This window comes from Procambarus clarkii, chromosome 19, assembly GCF_040958095.1.
Source record: "Procambarus clarkii isolate CNS0578487 chromosome 19, FALCON_Pclarkii_2.0, whole genome shotgun sequence".
Lineage (NCBI taxonomy): Eukaryota > Metazoa > Arthropoda > Malacostraca > Decapoda > Cambaridae > Procambarus > Procambarus clarkii.
The window spans coordinates 26,080,621-26,106,949 of NC_091168.1; the positions used below are offsets into that span (position 1 = coordinate 26,080,621).

General features: G+C 44.4%; 1 protein-coding gene and 1 long non-coding RNA gene across 2 annotated transcripts in view; both read right to left on the reverse strand.

Moving 5' to 3' along the window:
- Positions 1 to 26,329, reverse strand: part of LOC138366242 (uncharacterized) — a 137,605-nt gene that overhangs the window by 69,135 nt on the left and 42,141 nt on the right. The window lies entirely within an intron of this gene.
- LOC123757596 (putative inorganic phosphate cotransporter) lies at positions 270 to 25,069 on the reverse strand. Its single transcript, XM_045741375.2, has 11 exons — positions 24,915 to 25,069; positions 12,890 to 13,042; positions 12,097 to 12,329; positions 10,784 to 11,017; positions 6,242 to 6,329; positions 5,624 to 5,850; positions 5,163 to 5,312; positions 4,352 to 4,484; positions 3,930 to 4,171; positions 3,159 to 3,285; positions 270 to 2,285 (listed from the first exon to the last, which is right to left on the reverse strand). The coding sequence occupies exons 2-11, from the start codon at positions 13,035 to 13,037 to the stop codon at positions 2,188 to 2,190; spliced, it is 1,680 nt and encodes a 559-aa protein (XP_045597331.1). The 5' UTR covers positions 13,038 to 13,042; positions 24,915 to 25,069; the 3' UTR covers positions 270 to 2,187.

Consider the following 26,329-nt stretch of genomic DNA (forward strand, 5'->3'; position numbering starts at 1 on the left):
AATATATATATATTATATATATATATATATATATATATATATATATATATATATATATATATATATATATATATATATATATATATATATAATATATATATATATATATATATATTAAAAATTTACCTCTTGGAGAGCAGACAGTTGGAATGACTTATACCAACCAAGTGAGATTTTTTTTTTAAGTATATATTAATATCATTGTCATATGATATATTCTATTTATTTTACTTCATATTTGTCTAACACACATGATAAAAAAACATAACTATCATAAAAAAATATATATTTTTATAATACATTATTACTGTAATTTCAATGCCTGATGTCACATATATTTGATCACACCCTTAGAACGCTAGCTGATGCCGACTTACTTTACTACCAAGTCCACAGTGAGCACGGAGTTCTTCATTTCCGTCACTTGATTCACATATACAGTACAGATGTGGCCATGCTTGTTTGTATCTGCGTGTCTGTGTGTGTGTGCACATGTGCACATATGCACAAGTAGGCACATACATGTACATTTGTGCAAACATGTCAAAACATTGAGCCATGTCTATTTAAAAAGAGTGGATACTCTGATATTTAATTATAAAAAGTACTCAACCTCTCAGCTCTGGATACTGGTCAAGGGAATTATTATTCAACAACGATACAGGTCCTCACTGACAGTCATACAAATATTCCATTTATTATCTGAACTACTAAAATCTACCTAAAATACTGTATATCACATTATAAAATAATACTATAAGGCTGAAAAATATTTAACCTTAACAAGATATGAGATAACCAATAGTAAAAAAAAATATATATATAGCTGTATTACAAACTGTTTACTTCTAGCATATACAATATGCCAAAAACATATTGCTAAACATTAAAGCCATAATCTCCAAAATGTTTCCATTGCCACCCAGTGGTAGGTCATTACATGCAGCATACATAGCAGGGAAACTCATTGTGAAATTATATGTTCTCTTTTTTTTTAATGTTTTGCTACAGGCCACTTCAAAGTTTCAGACGATTTATCACTTGGAAACAAGTCCTCTCACAAAAAGATTATAAGCAACACTTTGTGCAATTGCTTTAGCTATGAGATAGTTGAATACTATATACTTTAATAAAAAATAAAGGCCTATCAGGTTGCATTCACTGAATGCAAGTCAGTGTTATATAACTCCCTTATTTCACTCAGAATACTTCACCAGTACGATGAATGAGGCACAAACTACATTGTGTTCATTCAGAATACTTCATCAGTATGATGAATGAGGTACAAACTACATTGTGTTCACTCGGAATACATCCTACCATTTGGACTGGACGGTAGAGCAACGGTCTCGCTTCATGCAGGTCGGCGTTCAATCCCTGACTGTCCAAGTGACTGGCCACCATTTCTTCCCCGTCCCATTCTAAATCCTTATCCTGATCCCTTCCAAGTGCTATATTGTCGTAATGGCTTGGCGATTTCTCCTCATAGTTCCTTTCCCTTCACTCAGAACACTTCATCTATACCATGAATGATGAACATAATACACTCAGAATACTTCATCAATACTATGAACAAAGAACATAATACATTATGTTCACTCAGAATACTTCATCATTGCCTTGAATAAAGAACATAAAACACTGTTCAACCTAAAACAAGTCTGGAACTTACAGCTATATATTATATCTCAGTGATACTGTTTTTCATTGTCTGATCTTGTCAGTGTGTTGATACTGCAGAGCAATTAACATTAAATTATATAATGCTGCAATGGGATGATGATGTGGGATGCTGCTCTGGGATGATGATGCTTCGGGATGATGTAATGAGATGATGCTTGGGTATGATTCTCTAAGATGATGATGATGCTCAAGCCAATATACAAAAATGTATGAAAGAAAAACGACAAAACCCTAAGCAATGCATAATCAAATATGAAGCCTCACAAGAAACAGGGTGAGGTGAATATGACTTCTTGATACAGCTCCTAGCAGACATGTGAGAGGTTCAGTTCCAGCATGCAGCTCCTAGCAGACATGTGAGAGGTTCAGTTCTAGCACACAGCTTCTGTAGACATGTGAGAGGTTCAGTTCCAGCACACAGCTCCTAGTAGACATGTGAGAGGTTCAGTTCCAGCACACAGCTCCTAGTAGACATGTGAGAGGTTCAGTTCCAGCACACAACTCCTAGCATTCCTGGATATTCTTCTCTAGTAAAGTCTCCCTGGTCTCGTCTGACACCATTGTTACCCTCGTCTCCTGGTCCACTATGTACTCCTTGCCATCTGCAAAGATATATACATAAATATACAGGATGTTAAATATAGTGCAGCATACCTACCCCTACCTACGATTCGTGCAATCTTCTCATTTACTTTGTATGTATGTATTTTTGCTTAAATAACATTATTATTATTAATACTATATAAAGAAGCCGAGAAAGTTTGTTATGAGTAAATTATTATAATTTGCTGTCTATTGCAACTCACAAGGAGCAGTTTACACCCGGTTTTTGAAAGGGCTGATATTTTGCAGGGAAAGAATAGCTGTTTTGTGGTGGTGCTTGTTCTGTGGTTGTGATTGTTCTGTTATTGTGATTACTTTGTGGTGGTGCTTGTTCTGTGGTTGTGATTGTTCTGTTATTGTGATTATTCTGTGGTTGTGATTGTTCTGTTATTGTGATTATTCTGTGGTTGTGATTGTTCTGTTATTGTGATTATTCTGTGGTTGTGATTGTTCTGTTATTGTGATTATTCTGTGGTTGTGATTGTTCTGTTATTGTGATTATTCGGTGGTGGTGCTTGTCCTGTGGTTGTGATTGTTCTGTTATTGTGATTATTCTGTGGTGGTGCTTGTTCTGTGGTTGTGATTGTTCTGTTATTGTGATTATTCTGTGGTGGTGCTTGTCCTGTGGTTGTGATTGTTCTGTTATTGTGATTATTCTGTGGTTGTGATTGTTCTGTTATTGTGATTATTCTGTGGTGGTGCTTGTCCTGTGGTTGTGATTGTTTTGTTATTGCGATTATTCTGTGGTGGTGCTTGTTCTGTGGTTGTGATTGTTTTGTTATTGTGATTATTTTGTGGTGGTGCTTGTTCTGTAATCCTGTAAGTTATGGAGTACGGAGGTGTTATCCTATAAGTCAGGAGTCCGTCATTACCTTTGTCAATCTTGGGCTCGTTCCAGGGCTGGACTTTGCAGGAGATGAAGATGATGTAGAGTGTGTTGGTGACGCAGTAGACAGCTACGGTGATGAGGAACACCGACCTCCAGGCACTCAGAGTTTGCTGTCAGAGTATAGCACAGTGAGAGGGGGCAGAGCACTACTTTGCTTTTCAGATTTTTTGGAAATAAAACAGTAAAGCATATCCAATTGTTCAATATACCAATATAACATATCCAAGTGTTCAATATAACAGTAGAGAACACAAGTGTTCAATATAGCACTATAACACATCCAAGTGTTTAATATAAACAGAGAATTGTTTAATATAAACAGAGAATTAAACACTTGAGCTTTAAATTTGCTCTGTATCTAGTGTTACCCAATCTCCCAATCTTTATGTACTTAATCCAAACAACTTTATCATTGTGTTCATTGCTGTCTTCTTTTATGTGTTAGCCATATGCTGTATTGTGCCTACTACTAAATTAATATACAGTACCTACAATTTTCTCTCATCTTTTATTTTTTTCTTGCAATGTAACTGTTACCATTTTTATAAATTTTGCAAGTATTTACCTACTTAAAATTTTCTTAGATTATGGACCTGCCCAAAACGCTGCTAGTACTAGTGGCTTTACAAAAATGTAATTACTATGCTATGTATCCTCACAATCCCAATGTACCTTCTTGTATATATATAAATAAAATAAAATAAAAATAAAATAGAATGTTGTTCATAAATACTTGGGATCTTATGTGACTTACATTTCCCTCAGTGATGCTGCCAGTGATCATAGGAGCAAGGATGCCAGCAAAAGACCCCACAGTGTTAGTCAGCCCCAGTAACGTTCCTGCGAAGTTTGGAGCGAGATCCTGGTGAGAGCAGAGGAAGCCGCAGTTGACACTACCGGAGATGCCCACAGCCATGCACAGCACCACCATGGCCAGCACTGTGTTGCAGTTGACGAAGCACATCAATACTAGACCTATCATGGGGCCATACATCCCTGCAGGAGATAGATTTTGCTGTGACTACAAATCATTTGAAGTGTTGATACATCGTCTGTAGTGTGTCTTATTCATGTATCGGTAAAATGGATCAAATGCACCAACCTGAATATTTATACCTTGCTTAATCTTGACTATATTAATTCTATATCAGATCAGACACACACAAACACACCTACCCACTGCCATGGAGAGTCTCCTGATGCTGAGCAAAGGAAGAAGACTGGCAGCGGTGAACCTGTCCATGAGGGAGCCCCACACATACCCCCACAGCCACATCACAAGGAACGGAAGTGCGGACATCAGGCCATTCTGGATAAAGATAGAGAGAGCATTACATTTACATAATTTACAGCATTATTAAACACTGAATATACTACCTGTACGTGATACCTAATACAGTACCTTGAACCTCAATACTATGCAGAGAAAATGAAAGCTTTGACTAATAGATGGAATATATGTGTATATTTCTTCATAAGTCTGCACATATTTCCTCTCACTTAAATTGTTATATTGCATTGGCTACATTAACTATAATTTATTTATGCCTAATTTTATTTCTGTGAGGCATAGATAAAAAGAAGAAGAGGCTTACTTTGGTTTGATTGCTAAGTTGGTTTTGGTTACAATTATGACTTATAGTTTAAGTAAATCATGTTTATTACACAAAATCTATATACCTTACCTAGTTCTAGTGAAAGCATTTTCCACCTACTGGCTTTAAGAGTAACATTTTGTAATGGTTTTAGGCATTGATATCAGTAATTCCTGTATTTCCTTGCATAATTCAATTCACATGACAAAAAAAAGGAAATTTAAAAATCAATCCCATTTACTTCTCAACTTACAAATTATAAATTTTATTGCTTATCTAAACATATTGTAAAACACTTTCTTCTACTTATCTCCATTCGTTCTAAATGCCAATACGTTGTAGTAACTCAACCAATTTGAGGTGTCAAACATTTTTTCCTTCTGTAAACTGACCTGACTCATATCGAAGTTCTGGATGTTCTTGAGGTATGTGGGCAGCTCAGTGAGGAGGGTGTAGAAGCCGAAGTCATACCCCACCGAGCCAGCCATCAGGCCCCAGAAGGGCAGTGAGAGCACAATGTCCTTCACAGGTAGAGACACCACCTGCAGGGAGAGGTGTGTATCCTCTTAATATACATCAGTGTACAGGGTTTTGCATACAGGAAAAGATACCTGATATTTGCATACAGGAAAGGATATTTGCACTGGTCAGGTATTTTTTGGAATCTTAAAAAAATTGTCAATTAAGTTTATATCATAATTCAAGAACTTTAATTTTTTGTAAAAAGTTTATTCATAATATTTTATATTTTGAGCAACATTATATCACATGTTTTTTATGTGATTGACATGATTATGTAATTTGAGGTTCATGATCAATTCTGCTCTGTTGATGCCAGTTATTAAGTGCTCACCTCTGCTCTCTTGATGCTAGTTCCGAAGGACTGAATATGAGCCAACTCCTGCTTGGAGATCCTCGGGTGATGCTCAGGGCGGTCATGGATGAGGAGGAACCAGGCCACACCCCACAGCAGACCCAGACCACCGAACAGATAGAAGGGTGAGGGCCAGCCGTCCAAGAAGCCCGACGAACACAGCCATCCTCCCACAGGCAGACACACCACCGTGCCCAGCGGGAAACCTGCCGACCACAATGTCAGGGGTGTTATAGGTCATGTAATGCCTAATTGAGAATAAATGAATCATGCACAAGTGGTCCATGCAAGGCAGCTGTTATTCCCACACATGCTCAACATGCATTAGAAATAAGGCAGTGGTCCCATGATTTAACGGGAAAAATCATTAAAAAATCATTAAAATATTTATGCTTTTAAATGTTATATCACTATTATTACTTTAATTAAAATGTTGAATGAATTAGGTTGTCTCTTCACCACATGAGTCCTTCAACTGCATCACATAAACCCACCTCACCTGAGATCTCCATCTTCACTATATAAACCACCCTGCTCCTGGCACAAGAACCTGCCTTATTTAGTGACTTATCTAGAGGCGAGGGGTGGCAGACGCACCTGAGAAGACGATAGTGGTGTACATGCTCCTCTCTGTAGGCGGGATCCAGGTAGCCAGCATGGAGTTGACCGCTGGGAACACCACGCCCTGTAAGATACATGTTTCTCTTTCTCAATATATTGTCATCCTTCAGCTAAGGTCATCACCTTAATATATTAAAAATTTACCTCAATTTGCCTGGAGGCCTGGTCGACGACCGGGCCGCGGGGACACTAAGCCCCGGAAGCACCTCAAGGTAGCCTCAAGGTAAGGTAGGTAGGAGGCCACTTATCTCTCTAGTGGCCTCGACAGGGAGACTAAGCTAGTGGGCTGTATCCAATATATTGATATCATCATTAGATTATAGAATTACAAAAATCATGTTTTTATATAGCTGATGCAATCATAAATGAGCCCATCCTCTTGTTTTGGAAGTACTTATAGTAACGATGAGGACCATAGTATATAGACCGACGTACAATGAAATTAGAAGGTAGAAATCTGAACTACTGAGTTGGATAAACCGGAAAACTATTTTTTTCTTGTGTTGCATTGACAAACTAAACTAACCTAACCTTCCTAGGCCTAATACACGATATCTGAGAACTAATATAGTACATATGTGTGCTATACTATTCCTGGGAATATTTATGTTTTTTTTTTAGCATCATTTATTTTAAAAGAATTCCTAACTAGTCAGTATACTACTGTCTAAAAGCTACATACGAATTCGTGACTATTGACGACCTTCACAATAGGTACTATCTAAGCAGGAGGACGGGTTGTCATAAATACTAGTGTTAAAGCGTAATGGAATAATTATATAGTTAAATTAAACATTATTAATTTATTAGATAAAAGTGTGGTGAAACGTGGCATAGTGTGTCCGTAGAGTGTAACGCTATGTATCACGTGGACTTACTGACATTGCCAGTGCAGGCTACTAAACATATGGCCCTGTATGACTAACCATCCTGCGAAATGGGGACTTTTATTACCGCTGCTGCCTTATTCAATCTTGTGTTGATGATATCCTCAAAATGCTTCCGGAGTCTGCCAGTGCAGACTGCCTATCACATGTCTCTGTATAACTAACCATCCTGTGTGATGGGGATTTTTTAGCATCACCCAGTTAGCTTTTTTGACACACTGTACTCCACTTCATATAGTCTAGAGTAGCTGCACTAATGTAGATGTACCTCATGTATTAATAATAATAATAAAAAAAAGACTTACAGACATACTGACAGACACTCTCTCTCTCTCCCTCTTTCTTTTATATATATGGCAGCTGCACGAATGCACAGGTACCTAAATGTGTTACTAAAAACAATAATAGTGATCACATGCCCCTGCCTGGTTAACCATCCTGCGAGATGGGGCACCTGTTAATATTTTAACATTTTTAACATCAATAACTAGCTCTTGACAACTTTATAACCCTTCATAAATGTCCAGTAATCTAAGTGCATGTTATTATCCCCCCAAAAAACTCTCCAGGGATAACACACACATGACAATTTGACTTTGCGACCATTGGTCTACTCCGCAGCGTATATTCAGCCCTGTTCTCTGGCTTTGCCTGCCACAACGTACAAAATACAAAGTACTAATCTAGCCAGAAATGTACGAACTCACCTAACCTAACCTAAACCTAACCTATCGATGTATAGAAAACATGGATTTTTGTGAGCCGCTGCTTTTCGTAGTACTTTGTAATTTGCATTAGGGACCACAACGTGCAAAATTAGACGTACTAGTTGAGAGGGCGGGTTGATCAACACAAACGCCGTAAGTACTGGTATTGTACCAGTAAGTATAGTGTACCAATACCAGTAAGGTACTGTACACGTGGTACCGTGAGCCTTGGTACTCGAGCCTTCAGTGAGAGACTATTCAACCACTTCCACCACTCCTCCGTACTACGGTTGACAATTTACATTCAACATAAATCAACTCTGTTTTTCTGGTTGCTATCTGTACCCAGCAAGCTGCCAAGTCTCTCCGATGCCTTCATCTTTGTTCGGTTCACTCGTATGTAAAAATAAAATAAAAAATATTGATTTTGATAACTACGAAGCAATCGCAATTCCTTCCCTGAAAAGTATATTACCTCGGATGAAAAATAATAATTCATCAAAAGGTTACAATATACTGAGTGTGTGTGTGTGTGTGTATTTATAATCTGTGCCTGCAAAATCGAACTATTAGCTCTTAGCCCTTTTTTAACCAATCTATTTTTCCTCTACTATATCTACAACATATATTTCTTTGTCTCACACACACACACATATCCAAGAAGCAGCTGTCTTACTTCCAGGTACCTATTAACTGCTAGGTGACCAGTAGCATTAGGGTGAAAGAAACTCTGTCCATTTCCCCCCTCGGCCGGGAATCGAACCCCGGGCCCTTAGGACTACGACACCCGAGCGCTGTCCACTCTGCCACGAGGCCCGGTGTGTGTGTGTGTGTGTGTGTGTGTGAGAGAGAGAGAGAGAGAGAGAGAGAGAGAGAGAGAGAGAGAGAGAGAGAGAGAGAGAGAGAGAGAGAGAGAGAGAGAGAGAGAGAGAGAGAGAGAGACAGAGACAGAGACAGAGACAGAGACAGAGAGAGAGAGAGAGAGAGAGAGAGAGAGAGAGAGAGAGAGAGAGAGAGAGAGAGAGAGAGAGAGAGAGAGAGAGAGAGACAGAGAGAGAGACAGAGACAGAGAGAGAGACAGAGAGAGAGACAGAGACAGAGAGAGACAGAGAGAGAGAGAGAGAGAGAGAGAGAGAGAGAGAGAGAGAGAGAGAGACAGAGAGAGAGAGAGACAGAGAGAGAGACAGAGAGACAGAGAGAGAGAGAGAGAGACAGAGAGAGAGAGAGAGAGAGAGAGAGACAGAGAGAGAGAGAGAGACAGAGAGAGAGAGAGAGAGAGAGAGAGAGAGAGAGAGAGAGAGAGAGAGAGAGAGAGAGAGAGAGAGAGAGAGAGAGAGAGAGACAGAGAGAGAGAGAGAGAGAGAGAGAGAGAGAGAGAGAGAGAGAGAGAGAGAGAGAGAGAGAGAGAGAGAGAGAGAGAGAGAGAGAGACAGAGACAGAGAGAGAGAGAGACAGAGAGAGAGAGAGAGAGAGACAGAGAGAGAGAGAGAGAGAGACAGAGAGAGAGAGAGACAGAGAGAGAGAGAGAGAGAGAGAGAGAGAGAGAGAGAGAGAGAGAGAGAGAGACAGAGAGAGAGAGAGAGACAGAGAGAGAGAGAGAGAGAGAGAGAGAGAGAGAGAGAGAGAGAGAGAGAGAGAGAGAGAGAGAGAGAGAGAGAGAGAGAGAGAGAGAGAGAGAGACAGAGACAGAGAGAGAGAGAGAGAGAGAGAGAGAGAGAGAGAGAGAGAGAGAGAGAGAGAGAGAGAGAGAGAGAGAGAGAGTGAGTGAGTGAGTGAGTGTGTGAGTGTGTGTGTGTGTTGCGTCGTGGCAGACATGAAGGCCGTCTTGCAACCTCCCAGGGAGAGGGAGTGACCTACGTCTGGCAGAGCGCCATAAAACACTGCCAATCATCATAATGATATTAATTGCCCTGTAACCTTCTTCAAATACCAAAGCGAATAAATCAATTTTGATACCGCCATATTATAGCCTCTTGATGAAGTGATTCTAATTCTAACGGAGGTATTTAATTTGTTTTTGGGGGGCGTAAGTATTATTTTTAATGATTAATCGTCATTTATCAATATAGAAATGTTGGCACGAGAGACAGCGGAAGTGGAGAGACCTGGCAATGATGGATTGCGTAAAGGCAGATAAGTAGCGGGAAAACTGCCCACTGCGTCATATGGGAAGTACTTCTCAAGGCTCTTGTGTGGTACCTTAGGAATCCCACAGTCGCAGTAACATTATTGCTCTCCCAGTCCCCGCCACGTGGGATATCTCTCCCAGTCCCTGCCACGTGGGATATCTCTCCCAGTCCCCGCCACGTGGGATATCTCTCCCAGTCGCTGCCACGTGGGATATCTCTCCCAGCCCCTGCCACGTGGGATATCTCTCCCAGTCGCTGCCACGTGGGATATCTCTCCCAGTCCCTGCCACGTGGGATATCTCTCCCAGTCCCTGCCACATGGGATATCTCTCCCAGTCGCTGCCACGTGGGATATCTCTCCCAGTCCCCGCCACGTGGGATATCTCTCCCAGTCCCCGCCACGTGGGATATCTCTCCCAGTCGCTGCCACGTGGGATATCTCTCCCAGTCTCTGCCACGTGGGATATCTCTCCCAGTCCCTGCCACGTGGGATATCTCTCCCAGTCCCTGCCGCGTGGGATATCTCTCCCAATCCCTGCCACGTGAGACATATTGTTGTGTCTTATCTCCCCTTGACGCAATGCATGATTACCAAATCGCTTCCACTCGTATCAATCTACTGATCTAAATCTCCGCACGATAACATATACTAACCCTTACGACACGGTTCCTATTTATGCACATCCCAAACTAATTCACATATATATGTCTAACCTACGCTTTCACATATGTACATACACCGGCTTCTCATCCGAGCTAAATGATTTGATAACTCAATTTAGTGGGGTTTCTCACCTGTACGATGCCTCCGAGGACCCTGACGGCGATGAGGAGTTCGGTGGAGATCCTGGCGCTGACGGGGGTGAGGACGGTGAGGAGGGCGGAGAGGACGATGCCCAGACCGAACACCAACTTGCCGCCCATGTACTCGGCCGCCCGCCCTCCCATGATGTTGGTGCAGCAGTAACCCCAGAAGAAGGAGCCCAGGATCACCCCCTGGATGGTCTCGTCCCAGGCGAACTCGCCCTCCTGCAGGAGACCCGTCCAATCAAAAACTATATATTGGTAATAATAATGTAATAATGTTTATTATTTATATAAATCCATCATCTGTGCCCAGCCACCAACAAGCACGCTCATGCCTCAAGACTCATTGACTACGATCAATAATGGTGAAAATCGATAAAAAGAAATTAGAGGAAGAGGAACATAAATACTGCCAGATTTGGGGAGGTCTGGCACCGCTGCTGCCCACACTCTCGTACGGCGAACATAGCGCGTGTGTGTAAAAGAAAATTGGCGCCAATGGAGAGCTGAACTCTGAGACTACTTGTCTTAAAATATAACGTGATTCACAAGATGGCATAGAGAGGAATGAGGAAATCGGGAGACAGTGCAACACGAAAGAAATGGGAAGCAAAAGTGAACATGATATATGAGGGCGTGGACCTATGGACAAGATGGGGACGTTTGGATGGGTGAGGAAAGTGAGGGGGGGGCGTCTGTACGAGTGAAGCAGTACCATCTGTATGGTTGTGGATAAAATAAATTAAGAATCAAATCCATGAAAATTCGTCAAGGTTGAAGTGAGCCGTTATGGAGTGGTGCAGGTTTCGTGTTTTCTGTGAAGCCCAACTTTAGGTGTTGCCAAGATACATACAAACTTTTCGTTATAATCCAATCCTACATGCACTTCTTCACTTTCACTTTGTAAATACAGTGCCAATTAATCATTAAGGAAATTCCTTATGCTGGATAGTGTATCCCTTGCTTGAAGTATATGTCGAGTGGTAACTTTCGAGTAAGCTCGAGTACGAAGTATTCGAGCTTACTCGAGTAAGTGCAAGCATATTTTCATATTTATTACTGTTCAAACTAGGCAGTAAAGCAAAAAAATAAATAAGGGGGGACGTACCCCACAATAAAATATTTAAAACATCAATCGCTCAGTGATAGATTGTGAGAAAAAACAAATTAGTGTATCAAACGGCCTTGAGACACGAACCTGGTCAAAGACAGCACGCACACCACCATTAAGGGAGGGATACCAAGCACCTGAAATTATAATGAAGACTGGTTTGACAAGAGTGTGAAGGCAGGAAACTCACCAAGACGCTGTCCTTGGTGATGCTGGTGGAGGTGTTGACGTCGCCGTGATCCAGGGCGTCGGAGTCCGGGCAGATATTAGAAGCCTCATGTGTGACGTTGGCGTGCTGTTGGTGGCCATTGGAGCCCACCATAGCCACGATAGCGATGGAGAGAACGACCCTCATGGCGTACATGAGAGCGATGCCCACCAAGGCCAGGAAGGCAAATGTGTACCGTACCTGCCAACATCCTCCTGCAAGTATGAACATCACAAAATAGCACAACAATAAAAGTCACAACAGATGGGCTATTGGCCCAAACGAGGCTGCTCCTATCTATCCCAAATGCAAAGCCTATCTATATCCTCCCAAACTCATTCATGTATATGTCTAACCTACGCTTGAAATACTACAGTTATTGATGTTACCTTTTATAACCTGATACTATTTACTGAATCCCTATATAGGCTTTCACTTTTTGTTCCTTTTTGTACGTCAGGAAAAGTAAGTTATATCATTCACCTTACGTCAGGGAAAAGTAGGTGTGTGTGATGATGTTGCCAGACAAGCCTCGACCAACTTCCTGCCACCAGTGTTGTTGATCATTGCACACACACACACACACACACACACACACACACACACACACACACACACACACACACACACACACACACACACACACACACACACACACACACACACACACACACCAGCGTGTATTCATATGTGTGCGTTCGTGTGCACATACCAAATTCACTCATTTATTCATTTAGTATGATTCACCGCGTGTGTGAGTGTAATTTGGACTTACCGTCGCGCTTGTCTTCCGATTGGACGCTATCAGCGTCCAGCTGGAGGGACTTGGTGTGTGGGTTGAGGGGCTCGGCGTGCTCCCTGGGCTGGTGTTCACCAATCATCTCCTCAGTGGGGCTCATCAGCGACGGGTCCACGCGGGTCATCTTACCTGCACGACGCAAACACAGGTTAATGTGCGATGGTAACTGAGCCGTCAAGCTGGTAAACAGTTTCCCCTTTCAGCGCCTCGGAGTGGCGATCCAGAGGGAAAACGCCACCTCAATCAGGAGGATAGAAATAGCCTAAGCTAATCTATCCTTTTGAGATTTCATTGTCTCAATAAACTTATTTGAACTTTCTAGCTAATACCTTTTTTGTTTTGCATCTTGATGCACGGTTTGCAATGATGATTATTTTATTACTGGTCATGTTGAAGTCATGATGATATTTGAATTATTAACATGTAAATCGGTGGCAGGATAATTCCGCACTAGGCTCGCCTCTGCAACTTTGCTTAGCAGTCCGTATATGAGTCAAGGGCGACTTATTATTTAAATTGCATAGTATATTAAGGTAGTTAATTGTTAATTAGTGTGTGAAAATTATGTAATTACATATGCTTGTGCTCCTTTAAGAAATTGTTCATTTTTTAGTTTACATATAATGGATTTAGTATATAGCATGTGATCTCGTGCATATTAATTATTTTGGAGCCACCGTCAGTCTATTGCGTTTGTTTAGATAATAATGATATAATATATCATACATGTCAGAGTTTGAGTCAGCCGTTGAGTTAGACATTTTCCATTTCACTGGTTTCGTCAAAGCTGATGCGATGTTGCCAGGCTGTAATTCCTCCCACACTTGTGTTTAAGTTTCAGGACTCTATTAACCGCTATATGTGACTAGAGGTTGTTAGAAATATTGTCAAAGAGTTGATTGCATCTTCTGGACTAGCCAATATCCAGTCTTTATTTGTAGAACTCTTATTAGAGAAAGTAATTAACGTAACTCTGGCAGGGTGTTGTCGGTAAGCAAGCATTTCACCAGTCATTTGGCTGTGTGATTTCCTAGAGTGTGGACGGCTGATTCTCAGGGCTGCTATTAACTGGCTAGCTACCTTTCAATCACTGTTCAGGTTAGGTTTAATATATCTGGCATGTTGCTAATGATTACTTATTGATACGGTTTTATTGTTTGTGGAGTGATTTTTACTTATAATAGATGTCTTCAGTGTCAAGACTTAACCGCCATTGTTTACAGGGACTGTTTGGCTCAGTATATATTTAGGTAATATTTAGGTGATATTTCATCTCGGGTCGGTCGGAGACCGGGCCGCGGGGCCGTTGATCCCCGGAAGCTAAGCAAGGTAGGTGCTGTATTAGACCTTAGGATGCCTCAATATTGTTTATGTATTATCTGCAACTAATTTATGGGCACCCAGTGAAACAACTGTATACTGCTGACTTTGGTGCAGTGCTATTGTTAGTATTCATCTCCGACTCTGGCATATAGAGTGACTGGGGCGCTGTAACGTGTTAGAACTGTTGAATTTAGTCTGCATTTACTGCTAAATTTTAGTGGCTGTTTCCGTTATCCAACAGTTTCGTGTACACAGGTCATCCAATATTTGTCAATGGAGGCTCTCCACTAGCTAGGGGGATAGTGGGAGGCTCTCCACCAGTTGGGAGGATAGTGGGAGGTTCTTCACTAGCTAGGGGGATAGTGGGAGGCTCTCCACTAGCTAGGGGGATAGTGGGAGGCTCTCCACTAGCTAGGGGGATAGTAGGAGGCTCTCCACCAGCTAGGGGGATAGTGGGAGGCTCTCCACTAGCTAGGGGGATAGTGGGAGGCTCTCCACTAGCTAGGGGGATAGTGGGAGGCTCTCCACTAGCTAGGGGGATAGTGGGAGGCTCTCCACTAGCTAGGGGGATAGTAGGAGGCTCTCCACTAGCTAGGAGGATAGTGGGAGGCTCTCCACTAGCTAGGGGGATAGTGGGAGGCTCTCCACTAGCTAGGGGGATAGTAGGAGGCTCTCCACTAGCTAGGAGGATAGTGGGAGGCTCTCCACTAGCTAGGGGGATAGTGGGAGGCTCTCCACTAGCTAGGGGGATAGTAGGAGGCTCTCCACTAGCTAGGAGGATAGTGGGAGGCTCTCCACTAGCTAGGGGGATAGTAGGAGGCTCTCCACCAGCTAGGGGGATAGTGGGAGGCTCTCCACTAGCTAGGGGGATAGTGGGAGGCTCTCCACTAGCTAGGAGGATAGTGGGAGGCTCTCCACTAGCTAGGGGGATAGTGGGAGGCTCTCCACTAGCTAGGAGGATAGTGGGAGGCTCTCCACTAGCTAGGAGGATAGTGGGAGGCTCTCCACTAGCTAGGAGGATAGTGGGAGGCTCTCCACTAGCTAGGGGGATAGTGGGAGGCTCTCCACCAGCTAGGGGGATAGTGGGAGGCTCTCCACCAGCTAGGGGGATAGTAGGAGGCTCTCCACCAGCTAGGGGGATAGTGGGAGGCTCTCCACCAGCTAGGGGGATAGTGGGAGGCTCTCCACCAGCTAGGGGGATAGTGGGAGGCTCTCCACTAGCTAGGGGGATAGTGGGAGGCTCTCCACTAGCTAGGGGGATAGTAGGAGGCTCTCCACTAGCTAGGGGGATAGTGGGAGGCTCTCCACCAGCTAGGGGGATAGTGGGAGGCTCTCCACCAGCTAGGGGGATAGTGGGAGGCTCTCCACCAGCTGGGGGGGGGTCGAGAACACCTCCACCACCCCCCAACACGGCACTTAAAGCTGGCTCACCACTCGGTGAAGTTGCTGGTGCATCCTAGCAAACACTTCCCCTGTACCCTAGTCTGTTGTCAGGATGGTCTTTGGTTACAGTTTGACCACAAGACGAGCTTATTAGGCAGCGTTACTCATCCTATAAACGAACATACTGCCATAGCGTCATCCACGACCCTTCCCCAAATAGGAAGAAAATCCGTTTCTATACCCATTCCTATAGGCGCCTAACAGCTGGGTGGAGAGCGCTTGGGATTCGTAGTCCTGAGGTTCCGGATTCGATCCCCGGTGGAGGCGGAGACAAATGGGCAAAATGTTTCTTTCACCCTGATGCCCCTGTTACCTAGCAGTAAATAGGTACCTTTGAGTTAGACAGCTGCTACGGGCTGCTTCCTGGGGGTGGAGGCCTGGTCGAAGGACCGGGCAGCGGGGACACTAAGCCCCGAAATCATCTCAATATAACCAAGAGCCTGTCACTTGTATCCAGACTCAACTAGGACTCACTGAACTACCTCAAGCGGACAGATTGTCAAACAAGGAGGTTCAATTTGTCGTCAATGATATTTGTAAATTACTCGGACGCGGACATTACTCATTTGTCCTGTCAAAGCAGGAGAGATTTCTTAAATAGAGGAAATACAGAGAACATATACGACATTCACAGACACGATAAAGCACCTAAATTATTGGGACCATCTTAAAGCTCACTAATGTGGGTAAGTAAGGAGACGAGGGAGTATCACGTACATGGAAGATACTGTTAGTCCAGATTCCAAATTTGTGCAGTAAAGAGAGAACACACTGGAACAAAAGATATGGTAGGAAATGCAAAATAGCCCCACGTGTTAGTGACTAGCATAACCATAACTGGAATTTGAAATAACCCTCGTAATTTTCATAATAGCGATAAGCTTAAGCCATTACTTGCATGACATGTCGTAGCCACATTTAGTATCTTGCGTATACACATGTCGTAAGTGTAACTAACGAGAACAAGCCATGTGCAGCATTGCCTTGAGTCTTGTGTGTAGTACTTATTTTGAGTGTGAAAATATTCCTTATTATATTTAATTATGATTATATTCAAGTTAATGACTTCCTGAGCTGAGGGAAGATTTTTCTTTTTTTGCAGGGAAAATGCCCTAAGCCTTTGGCTGACACTAAAGCTCTGTCGAGTGGACCTAGTGGATAGCTGCGGCCTCACGCGTGGGGGTCCAGGGGTCCACACGGGAATGGAATGTTTATTTCCACATTCACTGAAATACATGAGAACAAATATAAATTGTCATCCACACTTCCGTGGATTGATTGATTGAGGAAGCCACCCAAGAGGTGTGCGGCACGGGCATGAATAACTCGTAAGTGGCAGATTTTTACGGGCTGTCTAACTCCCAGGTACCTATTTACTGCTAGGTAACAGGGGCATTCAGGGTGAAAGAAACTTTGCCCTTTTGTTTCTGCCTGGTCCGGGAATCGAACCCGAGCCACAGAATTACGAGTCCTGCGCGCTGTCCACTCAGCTACCAGACCCCCATCTCTGTATAGTCTGCCCTTTGCATGAAATCTGATTCGTTTTAATTAATTTCAAGTCCCAATATTCTACCTACGTACGTGTATTGGCGGGTGAGAGGGAAAGTGGATTGGTGCGGAGGAAGGAGAGTAGTGCGCGTGTGGGAAGGGGAGGGTGAGGGAGGGAGGGAAGGAGAGGGTGAGGGAGGGAGGGAGGGAGGAGGGGAAGGGTGATGGAGGACGGCCGGCTCAGCCAGTCCGGTGTACACCGGATATATCTGCCTGAGGGAGCCGGTGCTTGCTCTGCTGGCGGCCGGACTCGCCAAGCTGTTACTTATGTAAATGTACTGTTCTAGATGGATTTTCTTGAATATACTCAATTGTGCTCCCCAAAACGCTCTGTGTATTTAGTGGCTTTATGTATTGTACTTCGCCTACTTACAAATTCTCCACTGTTCGTGTATTAGTGTATGTTCTCGTGCATAAATATATTATTATTATTATTACAGTATATACTTCCCTGGATGTACATATGTGGACGTACTCATACATGTATTCACATAAACATACTCGTCTAATTTATACCCATTAAGGTGTGTTCCTCCTACAAACACATACCTAGACGTGCTTGCAGGGTTCAACTCCAGCTCCTGGCCTAGTTTGTCGACCATTTTATAGTTCAATGCAGACATACTCATTTTCCTTAACATATTTACATATGATTTCGTATAGTTTCTGAATATATTTCCAGTCCTATTTTTGCATCGTCAGCAAATGTTGCTGTTCAATCCTGTGACAATATCGTCTATATTTATGATAAGCCCCATACAATGGTTTCCCACTCAGACTTAATTTATGCTAATTTTTAGTTTCAAACGTGGGTTGGACATGCATATGAGTGGGATAGGGTGGTTATAAATAGGAGCTGCCTCGTGTGGGCCAATAGGCCTTCTGCAGTTACCTTGTTATTATGTTCCTTTTCTTAGAAATGACCAAGCCCTAATCCCATCTTAGATAACCCCCACACAATATCTTGTGCCTCTTAACTTTCCATCGAGCATCTCGTGAAACACACTTATACCTCCTGGAAGAGCTATCAGAAATATCAGAAACAAGATAGATCTGAGTACAGAACCCTGTGGGACTCCGCTGGTGACATCACGCCAGTCTGTTACCTGACCAGATGGGGGGTTGAAATAGCCTAAGATACTCTATCCCTTTGATATGTATTTCTTTCTTGTCTCAATAAACATACTTGAACTTGAACCTGACCAGAGCCAAAGCTCAGCCCCCGCAAGCACAACTAGGTGACTACATTACCAGCTCTACTGACGATATATGAACGGGAGGGATAAAAACCATATATTATTAATCTGAAATATAAAAATATTTGAATTAAACTACAGAAGGCCTATCTATTGGCCCATACCAGAGATGTAATGGTTCGTTAGAAGCTTTGTATAGGAAACTGCCAGGAGACTAATGTATATATAAGTATTATAAGAGTATTTCTTATAAGTTCTTATTATTTTTAAAGAGTGCCAAGTGTGTGCGGTATTGAGCTATACGGACAACAGGTATTATCCCAGGACAACGGATATTACCGAAACGGATAACGGGTACTGACCCAAGGCAACGGCTATTGACAAGTAATACAAAAATTTAATATAGGTTTGACATATATATGAATGAATAGTAGGTTGGACATGTATATGAATGAGATTGCGTGGATAAAAATAGGAGCTGCCTCGTATTGGCCTTCTGCAGTCAACTTCATTCTTATATACAGTAAATATATATATATATATATATATATATATATATATATATATATATATATATATATATATATAAGGCAAGTTTTAACATGGGCTGAAAGCAGTATATATTTGGCAGGAAACTCGTATAGCGTTTTGGCGGGAAGTTACAGAGATTAATCCGAGATGTGGTTGTGTTATCGACCTCCTTATTGAGTGGCGCTCGAGTTCTTATCACATGCCGGTCTAAGTTATACTTGACGTGAAAGATACGTGCTCTCTCTATTTCACTCAAGATGTGATAGAGGCATCAATAAGCTTGAGCAAGAAGTGCACTTTATTGTCAACCCACAGTTAGAGAGTTTGGCTACTCGAAGTGTACCTACACTGTGGTGGCGTCAGACTGTGGTGGCGTCAGACTGTGGTGGCGTCACACTATGCTGGCGTCACACTGTACTGACGTCAGACCGTGCTGGCGTCACACCGTGCTCTCTCATCTTCACTCCTGGCAGGTGTAGCACTTCAGTAGCCTAATGTTTACACTTGAACCCAGCACTAACCTTGACTGAAAACCCCCTGCAGCAACAGCAACAACCTCCTGGCTATTTCCCAAGATCGCGTCGTTCTCAAGACAGTAGACTGAGAGCCGAGCCTTGGATTTAACCCAACACCTCGGATCGCCTCGCAGGCAAAATTCTTAATAAAGTCTTGCACGAATGGCTGCTATTGGAAGATGCCAGAGTGCTCGTGTCCCCCTCAAGTCTTATTAGGAGAAAGGACAAAATCATAATACGCCATTAAGGCCCATTGGTTCATGCAATTATATTTCCAAGCCAGTATTCACCCAGGTTTATTTTGTTAAACTTGCACAGTTTGCATCCACTGTTGCCTTGCTGTAATTTGTGTTAATATATTTAGCACGAAGTTAATCTCCCCCCCCCCTTTGGAATAACATTTGTTCCATTTGTTTTCTTCAATCATGTCACCACTTTGTCGTGCCTTTATTAAGGATGTAAAGTAAGCTTTCTTAATCTCTTGTCTTAAAAGGCTACTAATACCCGAGATTGCCTTTGTTAGCCTCTGTAGACCTAGAAAAAAATGGGTTCATTCTAGTATGAACAAAACTGATCTAAATGGGACCCGAAAAAGGGCAAGATAAAGCTGAAAAATAACATTAGTCCCATTAGGTGAAGAATAACATTAGAGGGCCCATTACTAAACACTTAAGTTATGATTCTTAGTATTCTCGTTGCCTTGTTGTGAAGAGCTAAACACTGATATGTTTAAGATCCTTAAATCACTCAGTAGGCGGGGTCAGGGAGCTAGACCTCACTCCCCTGGTCCTCTGATAGATAACCCTGGAAACACAAACCGAATCTGTCTCTATTTTCCGCTTGTTACAACTTGTAATAAAGTTGTTACATCTTGGCTTAACGTGTTTATGACGTATTAGAACGTTGTTACAACTTGCTATATTGGTTGTTATAACTGGTTAGGAAGTGTTAAAACTTGTTCGAACGTTGTACCAACGTCGTAGTTTCGGTGTGTGATTGGCGGGAAGCACTCTGACCAGCCAGCAAGTACACCCATGACCGTATTCCTCCTTTCCCCCCCCCCCATCACACTCGTTCAGTGCATGAGGATTAAACGATCATTTCCCGCCCGTGACGGTCCGTGGTGCGTCCTTACCCCGTCACACGTACACTGTCTATGCGCTTCTATAATAGCACAAGCATCTCATAATAGCAATGTGAGCATGTGTGACCCCTCAACATGGGTATGAACATGAATGACTCATAACAGTGAGGCAGCATGGGTTGCCTCATGGCGTTACTCATGAGTGAGAGCACCAGGTTCCCCCGCACTATGGTACTCACGTCAGTCTGGACCTCTTGTACAGTTCACCAGCTTGTACACTTCCACCTGTGGACACGTAACTTACTCTACATTGAAACCTGTTCACCAATGTTCCTGACTATAACATCAGGTAAAGAACACATGTTGATCACAGCTGCGCCTGGGTGTAAGTGACAGGTTGAACACCCCAGCTGCGTCTGGGTGTAAGTGACAGGATGAACACCCCAGCTGCGCCTGGGTGTAAGTGACAGGTTGAACACCCCAGCTGCGTCTGGGTGTAAGTGACAGGATGAACACCCCAGCTGCGCCTGGGTGTAAGTGACAGGATGAACACCCCAGCTGCGTCTGGGTGTAAGTGACAGGTTGAACACCCCAGCTGCGTCTGGGTGTAAGTGACAGGATGAACACCCCAGCTGCGTCTGGGTGTAAGTGACAGGATGAACACCCCAGCTGCGTCTGGGTGTAAGTGACAGGTTGAACACCCCAGCTGCGTCTGGGTGTAAGTGACAGGATGAACATCCCAGCTGCGCCTGGGTGTAAGTGACAGGATGAACACCCCAGCTGCGTCTGGGTGTAAGTGACAGGTTGAACACCCCAGCTGCGTCTGGGTGTAAGTGACAGGATGAACACCCCAGCTGCGTCTGGGTGTAAGTGACAGGTTGAACACCCCAGCTGCGTCTGGGTGTAAGTGACAGGATGAACACCCCAGCTGCGCCTGGGTGTAAGTGACAGGATGAACACCCCAGCTGCGTCTGGGTGTAAGTGACAGGATGAACACCCCAGCTGCGTCTGGGTGTAAGTGACAGGATGAACACCCCAGCTGCGCCTGGGTGTAAGTGACAGGTTGAACACCCCAGCTGCGTCTGGGTGTAAGTGACAGGATGAACACCCCAGCTGCGCCTGGGTGTAAGTGACAGGATGAACACCCCAGCTGCGTCTGGGTGTAAGTGACAGGATGAACACCCCAGCTGCGTCTGGGTGTAAGTGACAGGTTGAACACCCCAGCTGCGCCTGGGTGTAAGTGACAGGTTGAACACCCCAGCTGCGTCTGGGTACAAGTGACAGGATGAACACCCCAGCTGCGTCTGGGTGTAAGTGACAGGTTGAACACCCCCAGCTGCGCCTGGGTGTAAGTGACAGGTTGAACACCCCAGCTGCGTCTGGGTACAAGTGACAGGTTGAACACCCCAGCTGCGTCTGGGTACAAGTGACAGGATGAACACCCCAGCTGCGTCTGGGTACAAGTGACAGGATGAACACCCCAGCTGCGTCTGGGTACAAGTGACAGGATGAACACCCCAGCTGCGTCTGGGTACAAGTGACAGGATGAACACCCCAGCTGCGTCTGGGTGTAAGTGACAGGTTGAACACCCCAGCTGCGTCTGGGTGTAAGTGACAGGATGAACACCCCAGCTGCGCCTGGGTGTAAGTGACAGGATGAACACCCCAGCTGCGTCTGGGTGTAAGTGACAGGATGAACACCCCAGCTGCGCCTGGGTGTAAGTGACAGGATGAACACCCCAGCTGCGTCTGGGTGTAAGTGACAGGATGAACACCCCAGCTGCGTCTGGGTGTAAGTGACAGGTTGAACACCCCAGCTGCGCCTGGGTGTAAGTGACAGGTTGAACACCCCAGCTGCGTCTGGGTACAAGTGACAGGATGAACACCCCAGCTGCGTCTGGGTACAAGTGACAGGATGAACAACCCCAGCTGCGTCTGGGTACAAGTGACAGGATGAACACCCCAGCTGCGTCTGGGTACAAGTGACAGGATGAACACCCCAGCTGCGTCTGGGTACAAGTGATGTGTCCGCACATATGTGTGGGGATGTGTGTATACACAATGTCCTCAGTCTGCCGCGCAAAATAGCTTTTAAACTCCAAGGTACCTATTTACTGATTGGTGAACACCGGCATCAGGTGAAATTGTGTCCATTTGTCTCTGCCTTACCCTGGAATCGAACCTGAGCCCTTAGGACTACGACTCCCGAGCGTTGTATTCACCTAGTTGTGCTTGCAGGGGTTGAGCTCTGACTCCTTCGACCTGCCTCTCAACTGTCAATCAAATGATTTTATTTATTTTTTATTTTTTATTTTTTACACACACACACACACACACACACACACACACACACACACACACACACACACACACACACACACACACACACACACACACAGGAAGCAGCCCGTAGTAGCTGTCTAACTCCCAGGTACCTGTTTACTGTTAGGTGAACAGACATCAAGGTGAAAGAAACTACCAATTTATTTCCGCTATCGCCGGGGATTGATCCTCGGGCCCTAGGATTACGAGTCCCGAGCGCTGTCCACTCAGCTTTAAGGTTATCTTGAGGTGATTTCTTGAGGTGATTTCGGGGCTTTTAGTGTCCCCGCGGCCCGGTCCTCGACCAGGCCTCCACCCCCAGGAAGCAGCCCGTGACAGCTGACTAACACCCAGGTACCTATTTTACTGCTAGGTAACAGGGGCATAGGGTGAAAGAAACTCTGCCCATTGTTTCTCGCCGGCGCCTGGGATCGAACCCAGGACCACAAGCTCACAAGTCCAGCGTGCTGTCCGCTCGGCCGACCGGCTCCCTAGGTCGGCCGAGTGTGTGTGTGTGTGATTTAGCTCTTGGATCCCCCGCCACTCTGTTATCACTAGGGACACACTAGGTACCTAGTGCGTGTGTTCGAGGTTGGAGGCCAGATGCTTCACCCAATTTTTTCAAGTAATTGGTGTTGGGTACGTGCCCAACATGAGCAGTTGTGATTGGTGTCAAAGAAAAGGGCCAAGTGACTGCGCCAACGTCCCCCCCCCCCCCCACACACACGAAAATCTCAGTACAATATGACTACTATGATTTATTATTTAAATGGGACCAACCTAGCAAAAACAATTATGATACAGTTGTTCAGCTTTAGATATTATGGATTGTGCTGATGGACGAGAGAGAGAGGAGAGAGAGAGAAATGAGAGATGAGATGAGAGAGAGAAAGATGAGATGAGAGAGAGATGAGATGAGATGAGAGAGAGATGAGATGAGATGAGAGAGAGATGAGATGAGAGAGAGATGAGAGAGAGATGAGATGAGAGAGATGAGATGAGAGAGATGAGATGAGAGAGAGAGAGATGAGAGAGATGAGAGAGAGAGAGAGAGAGAGAGAGAGAGAGAGAGAGAGAGAGAGAGAGAGAGAGAGAGAGAGAGAGAGAGAGAGAGAGAGAGAGAGAGAGCGGGTCAGGAAGTAGGGCGGGGAGCCCCATGAGCCTGGGGGGACCCGCCTGGGGGGACCCGCCTGGGTGTGCTCAAGGACGTTTCCTTATCTCTCACGTCTGGATGCTGCGCTGGATGCTCTGCTTATCTCCGCTCCACTTCTAATTAACATCTCTGATAAACTTGTACTTTTACATCAGTACTAAGCCGCGGGCGTCACTAGACTTATCACCTAGCTCAGAGGAGACATGAAGCCCCCTTCCCAGTGCTTCATCTTCACCCACACATAGATTAGTTCCTTCATTGTGCACACCCCATCCATACTCAAACCATTCCCTCCCACCCACACACACCCACCTACCCTCCCACATTTCATCCCACACATATATTCTACCCCAATGCACATATTTTCACTCACACCTACACAGATTCCCACCCACACACACACACTCACATTTCTATATCCATACATTCTTACCCAACCCCTAAAAAGACACATGCCAACCCACCCACTCTGAGCAGTAGTCCATATGACTGATTTCCTCTCTGGCTCCAGCCTGCCATGCTAACACTCTGACTGGTAACGTGTATTTCAATCCCCCACCAATCAAAATGATGGATCGGTGAAATATTATTTCCTGATAAACGCGTCTGATTAAACACTATAGATACTTAATAGTTGAGGAACTAGACACGTCAACTGACCTTCCCCCTGGATAACATCCCACAACGGGTGTTAAGCCCCAGGGTGCCAATTTGCTGGTGGGGTAAACAGAGTCATCAGGTGAAATGAGACCTTGCCCAAATTTCCCCCTCTCACCGCGGAAATTGAACCAGCGACCTTTTCTCGCAATCAAAGAATACGCTATGAACAGAAATCACTAATATATATATATATATATATACACACACACACATAAAGTATACTTACAGGAGAGGCCCAAGACTAGGGTGAGAGAGTGGAGGCAGGTGTGTGAAGGAGCCCTGTAAGAGTGATAGTGCCGGGGTGGGGTGGAGAAGGCTCCTAGAGGAGGCTGTGCTCGCTACCACGGCCACATGTAAACAGCCGCCGGGAGCCGCGTGCTCTCCCACTACTCCTCCTCCACACAACAGCTGCCACACACTCCCATCTACACGCGCGCGCCCACACTCACATATTGACCACACTGCATTCATGCTTCACTCACGCACATTCATGAATAACCACAAACATTATTCACATACAAGTTCTGTATGTATATATATCGTAGCAAAGTAATAAGCTTTACTTTGAACATGACATACGTAGAGACGGGAGCCTAATATTTTAATTTGAATATTCTGTATCTTAATTTTTAATTAGAACAAATTAAAAAACAAAAATACGTTCTTCAATAATTTGTTTATAGTGGTGAAGGAGGTGGTGGTGGCTATCTCTGGCGTTGTGTAGGTGTATCGACCTGCGCACACAGGCACGGTTGGCAGGGATACGCGCAGCCCAGGACCGCTCATGACGCAATACTGGCCGCTCCTGTGATCACTAAACTGTTAGGTGTACACCCTTCACGAGGCTGTTAGGTGTACACCCTTCACGAGGCTGTTAGGTGTACACCCCTCTCGAGGCTGTTAGGTGTACACCCCTCACGAGGCTGTTAGGTGTACACCCCTCACGAGGCTGTTAGGTGTACACCCTTCACGAGGCTGTTAGGTGTACACCCTTCACGAGGCTGTTAGGTGTACACCCTTCACGAGGCTGTTAGGTGTACACCCTTCACGAGGCTGTTAGGTGTACACCCCTCACGAGGCTGTTAGGTGTACACCCTTCACGAGGCTGTTAGGTGTACACCCTTCACGAGGCTGTTAGGTGTACACCCTTCACGAGGCTGTTAGGTGTACACCCCTCACGAGGCTGTTAGGTGTACACCCTTCACGAGGCTGTTAGGTGTACACCCTTCACGAGGCTGTTAGGTGTACACCCCTCACGAGGCTGTTAGGTGTACACCCTTCACGAGGCTGTTAGGTGTACACCCTTCACGAGGCTGTTAGGTGTACACCCTTCACGAGGCTGTTAGGTGTACACCCCTCACGAGGCTGTTAGGTGTACACCCTTCACGAGGCTGTTAGGTGTACGACTCTCAGCTGTCAATCAACTGGTGTACAGGTTCCTGAGCCTACTGAGCTCTATCATATCTACATTTGAAACTGTGTATGGAGTCAGCCTCCACCACATCACTGCCTAATGCATTCCATTTATTAATTACTATGACACTGAAATAGTTCTTTCTAACGTCCCTGTGGCTCATTTAGGTTTGAAGTTTCCAGCTGTGTCCCCCTTGTGCCAGTACCATATCCGTGCTAAATAGTATG